Below are 12,551 nucleotides of genomic sequence, written 5' to 3'. Positions count from 1 at the left end.
CTACCACACCTCAAGGAGTCTCCTTTCCATGTAAACGGCTGGATCCCATGGATCCATTTTGCTGTCACAGGTACTTTCTTCCAGCAGGAACGAACCGCACCCTCAGTCTCTGCAATGGAAGCTCCTTCAGCTGAAGAAAAACACCTCCACTTGCAGAATCCCCCACTTTGCCATGGAAGCTTGCTGGATGACACTGGGCCAATCGCTGTCTCTCATCCTAACCTACCTCACAGGAAAGGAGAACATGGAGGACATTGTTGTACGTAACTCTGGGTCCCCATCAGGGAGAAAAGTGTATAAATAATAAATTTTTAAATAGTATATTTAGAAATGGATCATTGATCCTGCCCAGCCCTGCTCGAGAATCTTTATTCAGCTCCAGTTGCCTTACCTCGGCCGCTCCGTCCTACAAAGCGAAGGTCGTTGAACCGGGCCACTTGGTTTTTCATAACGGCAGAGGCATTCCGGAGTTCGGCCGAATAGTTCTCATCGTTGCCAGCCATGACTGTTACCACAGTCCCGTCTGGCACATCTCCAAGGGCTACTACCTAGAAATCGGCAGCAAGAACAACCAGGGGGAGAAAAAAAAAAACAGGGGTTTATTATAAACTTTTTGTTATACCTGCTCAAGGATATTCTGTGACTTTGGTGTGGAGAAGTCAGCAAGGGCACTATTCAGTGAGGGACACGACCTTGTGGGGGGGCCAAGATTCAAGCTCCGGTTCTGTGGCTTTCTTGCCTCAGAGTCATCCCTGCTGATCTTAGCAGATGTACCACTGAGAAATCATGAAGAGGATCAAGTTTGTTTGGGAAGAGGTCATTAGAAACGGGACACATGCATAAATCTTACAGCAATACATCTACGTTTTGAAATATATTCTATATATTCGGGGTCTGGTCTGTGAAATCACTGGTGGTTGTGGAAGGTGGGGGGCGAGATGATTGAGAAATCTGTCCCCAAAACCATGTGAATTATTTTAGAATTCAGTAAGCTCAGAAGAGCTTCAGCAGGCAAACCGTTCCATCTTCATATAGGTCTTTTAAAAAACTGATTCAACTCCCCACATCTGAGAGCCAGTTTGGTGTAGTGGTTAAGTGTGTGGACTCTTATCTGGGAGAACCAGGTTTGATTCCCCACTCCTCCACTTGCACCTGCTGGAATGGCCTTGGGTCAGCCATAGCTCTGGCAGAGGTTGTCCTTGAAAGGGCAGCTGCTGGGAGAGCCCTCTCCAGCCCCACCCACCTCACAGGGTGTCTGTTGTGAGGGGAGAAGACATAGGAGATTGTAAGCCGCTCTGAGTCTCTGATTCAGAGAGAAGGGCGGGATATAAATCCTCTTCTTCTTTTTCTTCATATTTTGCTTTTCCCCCTTGTTTCCATTTTAGTACTTTTAAAAAGAATTTTTTTCCTACGTACCCAGGGATTCCCTGGAGTATGCAAAGACCTTTGCCTTGCAGGTGGGTGGCATGGTGTGGATGCTTATGTGATTGATACAGGGGCCAACCACATTTTTATTAGATATTAGTATTAGGGCTGTCAACCCACTCAAGAGTTTTTGGTTGAAATAAATCTGTGTTTCACTAAGATCACAAGGTTCATTTTCTAAATGCTGGAGGAAGTGTGGGATTCTTTGGGTTACAGTCTAACCCAAGTTAAGCTTTTTTTAAAAAATCCCCAAACCCACAATGTAATCCTAAACAGAGTTATACCCTTCTAAATCCTTTGGCGTTCATGGGCTTAGAAATCTGCTTAGGATTCGACTGTTAACCCTCTTGGTTTCAACCAGTGAGTGAAACAGACTTTAAAATGTTTTCTTTTATTGGGCAATAGGGTGTTAGAAACAGGAATATTTATACCCTGTTCTTTTCTATATATTTTTTTTAAAAAAAAAACGTTTTCCTGATGAAATTAGCAGGATTTTAATAGACTAAAGTAGCCACTTGCTATTTTAAACAATGATGTCATTGTGCAGTTTCTTTTTTCAGATTCCCCATTAGAATCACGCACTTTTCAGGTGGGACCCTCAAGTCCCAGTGATTAAAACTGGCTCCTACAGATTAATGAATTTATGAGAACTAGACAAAATACAACAATTTCACTTCCCATCAGTTCCCACATTTCACACCTGCATAAGGCTTTGATTCCATAACGCTCACTCACATGGAAGTCAGTTCGATTAAATTCAGTGGAATCTATTTCTGAGTACGCAACTTTCAGCCCTCCTTTGCCCCTGGGATAGACATGTGAACCGACAGTTTGGGGCCTAAATTGAACATTATGTTGGCAGGGGAGAAGAATTTATCCGTACACGCTTAGTGGCTACATATGACACTGGAAGTCTGCAACCTGAAGCACGCGCACCATACTGGGGTCCTAAAGTGTAGATACTCTGCATACCCGATTTATTATTATTTATTTAGCCCTATATAGCCGAGGACCTGCCTACCTGAGGGACCGTCTCTCCCCATATGAACCCCAGAGAGCACTGAGGTCAGCAGGGAAGAATCTGCTGACTATCCCCGGGCCGAAAGAGGTAAAACTACAGAGTACCCACACTCGGGCTTTCTCTGTAGTGGCTCCACACCTATGGAACCAGCTCCCGGAAGAAACACGGGCCCTGCGGGACTTTGAACAGTTCCGCAAAGCCTGCAAGACCATTCTTTTTAGGATGGCCTACATCGATTAAGAGAGAGACTGCTAAGGAAAAAGGGGAAATTTACCACCTGTTTTAATAGCACCAGGATGTTAATTTTATTAATTTTAACATTTCAGTAATTTTAGAATTTTAATCAAACTGTTAAATCCGTTATTGTTCCGAATATTATTGTACTTAATGTATTGTTTAATGTTGTCAGCTGCCCTGAGCCTGCTTCGGTGGGGAGGGCGGGATACAAATAAAATGATGTATGTATGTATGTATTATGATGCTGGTAGACAGAAAGCAGTGAGCTGCACGAGCTTGCATGCACCCAGCATCAATTTGACTCTGCAGTGCTATGCATGCCACATCAACACACCAGTGCAACACTTGCCTGGGCTACGGATCTCTGATGCACTTCAAGGAGCACATGGTGGCTGATGAGATCCCAGTTTAAACAACTGAGCACAGAAAAGGTTGCAAGATAGGACTTTTTTTTTTTTTAACCTGCCAACATCAGGTTTAATTGCAAAAATATACAGGACTTTGGTGTCAAGATAACCAACGTAGCAGCAATACATCGATTAAGACCATCAACATCAAATAACTCTGCTCTCCCAACCCTTATATATACGTGCAAATTCTTTATGTCCTAATATAAGTACAGATATATGTCTATAGTCAAAGACGATCATATAGAAATTCTTTCTGAGAGAAGGACTTGAGAATTTTTGTGTAGGCGGGCTCTGCATTTCAGTGTAGAAATTTATTCTCGTTGAGTTCTACTTAAGAGAACTAAGGAATGTTTTAGGAAACAACAAGAGTGAGTTGAGAAAGTGTTCAATGAAACCACCTCTACTCTGGGAGCCTGTGTCCTGGAGTCGCTCATCTGAAATTGCAGTTGTCTGTCTGAATGACACTACTTTGGTGCCCTGCAGTGCTTGTCTGAATTTGCAGTTGTTTGTCTGAATTGCACTGCTTCACTTTCATAGCACCCACACGTGGATTGCGGAATTGTCTAGTTTGACAGTGGTTATACCTTCTGTGAATAAATGCCTCTGTAACGGATGTGAAGTGCATGGTGTTGCTTTGCCTTTCTACACATGAGATATCCTCTTTAAGCTGTGCAACTGAAGTAGGTTAGGATTTCCACGGAATCGTCTTTGACCACAGGCATCTGTACTTACACTAGCACATAAAGAATTTGCACATTTTGTGCAAGTATAATTTGAAGCCGATGGTCTTATTCGGAGTATTGCTGCTACATTAGCATCCGCTTTAAATCAGGCCTTAAATGTGTGCATGCAATCGTGATAACACAGAAAGACAGTTTTAAGTGAGCCTGAACTGAGTCTCCAAATCTACTGAAAATCATAGTTGCTGTCTCATTCCACTCTCCCTGTGCTTTGAAATGTAGGTGTTATTTCAGTTTTATTCTCTGAACAGGGTTGTGGGGGGGGGGGGGAGATTTATATAGGTAAGGAAAAAGTTCCTTTACGCCTCTTCCGTGGTAGAAGGCCCAGCCAAACGTCTGCTTTGGGGTTTTGATACATTCGTAATTGGACAGAGGCTATTTTGAATAAACACCTGTTCGGCAAAGCGAGCGGCTTAGTTGTAGGGAAGGAATGTCTCAGCTGCCATGTAGAAGAGTGAGTCAAGCAAGATCCTTATTAAAAAAAAGCACTACCATCCCAGCTCCCACTTCTAACCAGAGGAAGATCTCTGTGTAACTTGGGAAACTTGCAATACCACATTTCAAACATTGGTTGGTCTCAATCCAGCCTAAAGTGAAGCAACTGGAGATTACACAGAAATCAACAAGGCCCCAAAGGGATCGACTTTGGCTGGATTGTGTCCATAAAGGTATTACTAAACATTATTTTTTTGTGCTGCTTCTGTGAATTTGGTTAAAATTGATGCAGTACATTTCCAAGCACTGTGGTGGGCTTGAAGCCAGAGTGTTAGATCTGGGTTCATTGAGTAGCCATGGGTCAGTTGCTGTCTCTCAGCCCAGCCCACATCATCTTACAGAGTCTGGGTAAAACAAAATCCTTCAACAAAGGGCAGAATAAAAGCCGTTTAAAGAAAATAAGCACATCATTTCACCTTCCCTAAATAAATAATTTGCTAACGCACTTGAGCTTTTCAGCACTTACAGTTGCAGAATTCGAAAACATTTTTATTATCTACATTTTTTTTTTAATTTATGACATTCTTTCTCCTTCCCTTCCTTCAAGAAGCTCGGGGGAGTACAACAGTCCCTTCCTCTGTTTAGCCTCACAACACCCCTGCAAAGTAGGTTCAACGGAGAGAGTGCAACTGCTCCCAGCTCACCTCCAGCTTCTGTAGCAGGGGGGAATGGGGCGCTGCATCTGCAGGGGTGGGGGAACCAAAGAAGATCTGATTGTCTTAACAGTGCCGGAACTTTTATTGCTGCTGTTTATGGCTTTCGTTCATTAGGGATTTAAGAAGACATTATTGTTTCGTGTGTGAATAATTGTCGCTGCATTCATAGCAGCGGCAGTGCAGCAGACCAGAGGGAGCTCTGACTCACCACAGCTTCTGCTGGCAGAGAGTTTGTTTGTCTTAAAGGTTCCACTGGATTGTCTTATTGTGTAGGAGCAGAATCAGATCAAAAATAATCACTATAATTGTTTTAATTAAATGATGCTGCAATAAGAGTTTTCCCCAGCGTTTTAAAACAAAAAAAAAAAAATCACAGCAAGTATTTAACAATCAATGCCATTAAACAACAACAAAAAAAAATCCGCTTCTGCTTCCAAGGTAGAACCAAAGTCCCTTTCATTTTAAGACACAAACAGGAACAAATCCGTTCGCAACTACATTCCCTTCTAACTAGCGTTTGGCTGAAATCTCTGCACAGTTACTCAGAAGTACCGCTGAGTTCAGTAGGGTTTACTTCCAGGTAAGCACGTACGTGGAACTCGGTCCTCTTTCTATCAAAATAATATATATTTTTTAAAGCTTAAAAAAGTGAAAATACCTTTTTTCCCCCTGAAAAACCCTGATGGTATAGCTAGGTTACCCCCCCCCCCAAAAAATGCATTTCTCCTACACCTGGAATTTGTTTCTCTGAAGGAGTGGGGGAGGGGATTGCTGCCATAAACCTGGTAATGATTGATGGGACTGTGATTTTTTTTTTTTTTTAAAAAAACATACTACCTAGAATAGTGTGCTTAACTTCACAGTCTTAAATGGTATTCTGTAATAAGAAGAAATGGCACGTTATTGCAATGTCTTCCACCTACAAATAATGCCTCTTTCTTTCCATGGCAAATCCACAATCACATCATCCCCTCCCAAAAATGCGAAACAAAATTATCTCTACCGTTTTTTCCTTTGTAGATTTCCCCCCCCCCCCACTGAAATGAATAGGATTCTCCAGGCAGTTATGGGTAGGATTCGTGGAGAAAACCCTTTCTGTCTTTTATATGGAGGCTAACATGTGCAAGGGGGGCAGCCGAAGCCCAGCGACAACATCCCCTGATAAGCCTCTTACAGGAACGGGGCAGGAAGGCTTTCTCCGGGCCTGCTGGCTGCGTGGGTGGGGTCCCGTAGAGAACCGCTTGAAAGCCACAAGAGACAGGGCCTTCTCTGTTATGGCCCCTACATGGTGGAATCAGCTACCGGAAAAGGTGAGGGCCCTGCGGGACCTTGTTCAGTTCCGCAGGGCCTGTAAAACAACCCTCTTCCGGTTAGCTTACACCTAGCTTGAGAATTTTAATGCCACCTGCCAGATCTCTGTATATATTGGAATATTTATTAATGTTTATGGTTTTATCTGTTTTATCTGTTTTAAAGTTATTTCTTTACATGTTTAAATAATGTTTAATTTATGTTGGATCTAATGCTGGAAGCCGCCCTGAGCCACTTGTGGGAAGGGCGGGATATAAATTCTAAATAAATAAATAAGAAGGGAGGGAGGGGGCGATGCCACCTTCGGAGGGTCGCTCTAATTCCTCCCCGCTTCTTCATTCCCCTGCCCACATAGACAGCAGCGGCCAGCCGATTCCTGCGATCTGCCCAGGGATCTACCTGCGTGGGGTTCGTGTCAAAGTCTGATCCCAGATCCCCAAGCAGGGGAGACCAAACGGCTGTGGTTTGATTCATCTCCCGAAAGGATGGCAGATCCACTTGCTAATCTCAAGCGCGTGTGTAGGGAAGGGCGCGCTCCCTCTCAACGGCCACTTCTCGCAGCCTGTTCGGCGTCCCTAAACCGTTCAGCTCCCCATCCTTTCGTCGTCCCCCCGCCCGCCCCGTCGAAAACTGCACCGGTGTTTTGCCTGCTTTCAGCAGCCGCCCCAGGCCGAGCAGCGCTTTGCATTCATTCGGGATGCCTCTCGCCTGGGCCGTTTTCGACTTCCCGGTTCGGTGGGGCAATTTCGGGGGACAGGTGGAGGGCAATCCTACGGGGAGGTCCTGCCGCCTAGATCCACCGAAACGCGCGGGGTTAGGACTCTCGCAGCGGATTGGGAAGGCTTTCGGTTTTGATGCGCCTGCCTTGCCCGCCTCCGACGGCCTTGAACGATTCCAGAAGGCCCCCCGGGGTATGGCCAAGGAGAGAAGGCGAAGAAGTGCCGTCGGATCCCCACCTAAGCGCTACTGGAGGCGGGGGAACCACAGCCCGACCTGCTGCCTGAATCAGGCCCCTCTTGTCCAGTGGGACTGGGGGGTGGGAAGCGCCCTCAGGGCACAGCTGATCCATGGCGACCCCCCCCCGTCCAGAGGGGCTTCGACCCTGCCCCGCCTCACGACCCTGGTGGTGTTCCTTGGAGGTCTCCTGTCCCTATGCTATGCTATGCTATGCGCTTAGCTTTGCAGTGGGATTTGGAAAAGGAAAGGAAAAGTCCCCCCTGCAAGCAGCAGTCGTTTCCGACTGGGGTGACGTTGCTTTCACAACGTTTTCACGGCAGGCTTTTGACGGGGTGGTTTGCCATTGCCTTCCCCAGTCCTCTGCACTTTCCCCCCCAGCAAGCTGGGGACTCCTTTGACCCACCTCGGAAGGACGGAAGGCTGAGTCAACCTGGAGCCGGCGACCTGAAAACCAGCCGCCGCTGGGGATCGAACTCAGGTCGTGGGGCAGAGCTTAGGGCTGCAGTACTGCAGCTCTAACACTCTGCGCCGCGGGGCTCTTACCGAGTGGGATTTACTCGCGGGTAAAATTTACACAAGACTGCCACGTTAGTTCCCCAGGAAGGGGGTTTTAAGGGCCTCTTGACAGGGCTTCGATTTATTAACGGGCCTGGGGGCATCTAGCAGCTGAGGATTTTGCAAAACATTTTTTTTTATCATCGTCATCGTGCTAATTATCATCATTATTCCCATTCTCGTCGTTGCAGAAACCCTATCCACAACCGCATTTACCTGGAAGTACGGGATACCCTGCGGGTTTCAACTGCTTTGCATTCTCAGTTTAAGACCGAGATTTTTGCTAGCGAGCAGCTTGAAAACAGATTTACTCGGAAGTTTGTTTGTTTGTTTTAAAAAATAGGATGCAAGATCAAAACAGAGAGATCTAGTTAAACTCAGAGAAGCCAGAGATTAAATGAAATGAACATTTCATTCGGCCTGACTGTGTCCCAGGAAATCTGGAGCTGGCGCTGCAAGACGTGGCTGGATGGCTCAGGCTGAGGTTGAAGCGAAATCCATGCTTGGGTCCGCATGGCCGGGGAAGGGAAATTCCCCTACTGGCCTTTGACGGTGGGCCACTGACAATGGCGCACAAGGTCAGGAGCTTGGGGGTACTAGTGGAGCCTGCCCTTACAATGGAGGCCCAGATAGCAGCCACTGCTAAGTCCTCATTTTGTCATTTTAGGCGGGCGAGGCAGTTGGCCCCTTTCCTGGAGCACAGCGACCTGGCAACAGTGATCCATGCAACCATCACCTCGAGGTTGGACTACTGTAATGCCCTCTGCATGGGGCTGCCCCTGTGCCCAACCCAGAAGTTGCAGCTAGTGCAGAATGCCTCCGCCCGGCTGTTATTAGGGCTTCCTAGGTGGGAGCACATTCAGCTGGGACTCTGGGGACTGCACCCGCTGCCAATAATATATCGGTTCGTTACAAGGTGCTGGTTATTACCTTTAAAGCCCTATGTGGTCTAGGACCTACCTACCTTCTCTCCCCACATGTTCCCCAGAGAGAACTCAGATCTGGTTCCCAAAATCTACTAGTAATCCCAGGGCCAAAGGAGGCCGGTTTGAAGTCAACCAGGGATAGGGCCTTTTCAATCACAGCCCCCTGCTGGTGGAACCAGCTACCGGAGGAGGTGAGGGCCTCGCGGAACCTCGGGCAGTTCCGCAAGGCCTGTAAGACGGTCCTCTTCGGGTTGGCATATAACTGACTGGTATTTAAAAACTGAGGCGGAAGGCTGTGAGAACAGCAGCGAACTGTCAGGCTGTGTCTTCTTGTTTGACTGTTTTAACTATTGCACATTATTGAATATGTATTTTAATATTTATTAATCTTAATTGCTCTGGATTTTATGTTGTGAGCCGCCCTGAGCCCGCCTCGGTGGGGAGGGCGGGATATAAATCGAATAAATAAATAAATAAAAGGATCTATAACTGGGGGGGGGGGCGAGATTCATGGCAGTTTATTAAAAAATAAGAAATAAAAGAGAATCGGGTTGATCAGCTACAGCTCAGTCGCTGGGCTTCCTCGCTGGAGATTGCATCTGATTTAAAAGGGGGGGGGGGAGAGAAGAATCTCAGCTAGTTAATTAGCCTCGACTCCCTTTAAACTTCAAACGCGGCTCCTAACTGAATGAAATAATCAAGAGAAGAAGCTCGAACTCCCCCCGGGGCGAAAAACAACGCGGCGGAAGCCTGGCTTCTGAAAAAGCGCCGCCGCCGCCGCCCAAATCCCCGAGGGGAGGAACAGCAGGCAAGCCGCCTTCTTGGGTGGAAAGGCAGGTCGAGCCACCGGAGGAGGGTCCAGCCCCAAAGGCCGGCGAGTGGGGCCTCCAGCTCCGTTGCCCACAAACTAACCGCTTCCCCCGCAAAAAAAAAAAAAACCCAAGAGAAAAAAGGCCAAGAGAGCCCTGGCGGTTCCCACCAGACGGATAAATCCAACCCTAAACAGCGCGGTGACGCTTTGCATAAACCCCGCGGAGGGGCTGCGGTCCTGCGCGGGGTTACGCCAGTCTAGAACCAGTTTCGCACTAGAGCTTTAATCCTGGTGTAACTCTATCCCCAAACTGACTCTCTACACTAAAACCATCGAATCATCGAGTCGTCAAGTTGGTTTCTGTGATTATAGTGTAGAAAGTCAGTTTGGGGACAGAGTTTAAACCAGGTTTAAAGCTCTAGTGTAAAATTGGTCTATCTGTTGTTTCAGTGTGCCCAGGCTAGACTGCAGCCCCTCGGCGCCCGAGGATATTCTGGTGCCCCCTGAGCGAGGAGGAAGGAAGCATGGGTCCACACAGACACACTGGCCGACTTCGCCTGAGCCGGTGCAGGTCGGGGCCTTCGCGGTCCTTCTGGACTGGCACCCAGAGACAGACAGACAGACGGACAGAGGCAGGGAGACGGACGTGCCTTTCAAGCACTCTGCAAAGGGGTCGCCGAAGCTCCCGCCTGCGCTGTCTCAAACCCGCGGGCTTCCAGGGGCCTAGAAGGGTCTAACCCTGCAGAGGAGGAGGAGGGCCCTTTCTTTTTGCATCTGCCTGATGAGTCGAATGCCTTTCTTTCCCCTGCGGGTGTAAACCCGTTTAGGATATGAAAAGTTGAAATCTGAAAGGCGGGCCCCACCGCCCGCGACCATGAGGACTAGAAGCTCCGAGCAAAGGAGCCCCAAACAGCAGAAGGAGGGCTTCAGATGCAGGCGCCGAACAGGACCGGCCGAGAGCAGGTTCCCGAGACAGGTTGGGAGGGAGGTGGGAGGGTCGCCTCTGGAGAGCGCCAAAGCTTGGGGGGGTTCTGGCCCAGAGGGGACTTCAGGCTTGACTCCAAACCCTCCATTCAGCTGGGCAGGGGGGGGGGGGATGATTCTGGAGGCCAGGGAATGGGGATCAGGGCCCTCTACTCCATGGCCGGGGCTCTCTCTCTCTCTCTCTCTCTCCCTCTCCAGTTCTTGAGGGGCCCAGACTCTCCTCTCGGCCCCTCCGGGGCTGCCCCGGGCGATCCGGAGCTCCTCCGCTTTGGGGAATGCGAGCTCCGGTTTCCTCTCACGGAAAAGGCTGCGGCTGCCGGAGTGGGGTGGCGGGATTAACAGAAACCTCAGGCGGTTCGAAGGCTATCCGGGCGGCGGCGGCAGCATCTTCAGCGCCTGGAAGGAATTTTCAGCAGGGACCTGATTGAGGCGTGACTCCGGTTTGTAGAAGGGGCTTCGCTAGGGAGGCTTGAATCAGCCCCTTGCTCTTGCCGGCCGCCCCCCCCCCCCCGCGACCAACCTGAACGCTCCCTTCACACCCCGCAGCCTCCGAATCCTTCCGACCTCCTCTCTTGTTCAATCCGAATTGGAAGCAGCGGGGAAGAGGCAGGCGGGCGTGTTGCAGAGTTGGCCTGCCGCACATCTCCGGGCTGACAGTTTACCGAACTCAGACTCCCAGAGAAGGTGACCCCAAAGGCAGGCCGCCCCTGTGAAAGGGCACCGCTTCTCTTTGGGACGGGGGGGGGGGCGCTGAGTCGACTTCCCCCTCCCCTCCCTTTTCTTTTCTAAACGGAATTCCCCCCCCCCCCTTTCCATTTCTTCTGCCGTCTCGCTGTTTTAACGGCAGCGCTGCGCGGCAGGCTCAACGGGCTCCCCCGCGCCGCCGTCTCAAAGCCGCTTTCCGGAGCGCAGCGACGGGGTGGAAACAAAGCCCTCCGGGCGCTCGGGAGCTACTCCGGGGCGCACATCTGGACCCCCGAGGCGCGCATCCTTGCCCTGGCCAAAAACCTCTCCAGTCCCAGTCCCCACCGGCCTCGCGGGCCCGTCTCACCGCCTAGGAGCTGCCTGCTGGGCCCGGAGTTCAGACGGCACGGCTTCCCGGGGCGGGGGGCTCCCTCTCCCTGGCTGTCCAGGTGGAGGCTGCAGGCAGGCGGAGAGCCGGCGGGGCCTTTCCTTCCGCCTCTCTCCCGCAGTGCCGGTTCCGTTAAACCGCGGGCCGCAGCTGGGGCCGGAAGCATCTGGCGCCCGGGGGGGGGGGCGAGGGGGGCGGGGGGGGTCTCGGTCTCTCTCTTACCTTGAAGGCGACGGGCAGCGTCTTGTTGCAGCGCCAGTGCGAGGGCAGCACGGAGCAGAGGAAGTTGGGGCTGTCGGTCCTCACCAGCTCGCCGGGGTGGTCGGCCAGGACGTCGACGACGGAGCGGGCCTCGGCGGGGCGGGCGCGGCCGGCGGCGGGCGGCGGGGCCGGGGCGCCGAGGGGGGGCGCCGCCGCCGCTGCTCTCCCCCATCTTGGTGCCGCAGGCGAAGGCGGTGGAGGGCGGGGTGAAGCGCCGGCTGGTGCTGGGGTCTACGGGGATACGCATCACAACAGCGGGCGTTAGCGGGCCGCGAGGCGGCGGCGAGCCCAGGCCGAGGAGGGGGCCGCGGGAGGCGGCGGCGGCAGCAGCGGGGCAGCCCGGACGGCCACCTCCCGCCGTCGAGGGGCGCCGCGCCGCCGGGGACAGCCAGGCGCAGCTCGCCAGCGGGCCGGTCCGGGAGCTCCTCGGAAGTCAGCGCCGCTCCTCCGACGGCTCCTCCGCGGCGGGGAAGCTTCGGCTGGGCGGGCGGGCGGCCCTCCACCGGCTCTGCCCACCGCCGGGGCCTCCCTCCTCCTCCTCTTCCTCCTCCTCCTCCGTCGGTTGCTGCCGCCGCGGCGCCCCCCGCTGCCTGGCCCGAGCCCGCCCCGAAGTGTCGGCGGCTGCATGGCGCTGCGGGAGTTTATTTACACGCAGGCAGAGCCGGCACCGGGCGGGGCTCCTCGGGCCCA

General features: G+C 51.2%; 1 protein-coding gene across 1 annotated transcript in view; it reads right to left on the bottom strand.

The window, feature by feature from the left end:
• Window positions 1–12,108, bottom strand: part of RUNX3 (RUNX family transcription factor 3) — a 97,355-nt gene extending 85,247 nt beyond the window's left edge. Inside the window, 3 exon segments of the mRNA XM_060258428.1 lie at window positions 392–548; window positions 11,823–12,011; window positions 12,013–12,108. Of these exon segments, the coding sequence (XP_060114411.1) occupies window positions 392–548; window positions 11,823–12,011; window positions 12,013–12,108 (442 nt within the window).
• Between the last annotated feature and the right edge of the window lie 443 nt (window positions 12,109–12,551).

The sequence above is a fragment of the Heteronotia binoei genome, chromosome 17 (assembly GCF_032191835.1).
Source record: "Heteronotia binoei isolate CCM8104 ecotype False Entrance Well chromosome 17, APGP_CSIRO_Hbin_v1, whole genome shotgun sequence".
NCBI classification, from domain to species: domain Eukaryota; kingdom Metazoa; phylum Chordata; class Lepidosauria; order Squamata; family Gekkonidae; genus Heteronotia; species Heteronotia binoei.
The sequence above is the reverse complement of the archived record's forward strand: the minus strand, read 5'-3'. Positions and strand labels throughout refer to the sequence as shown.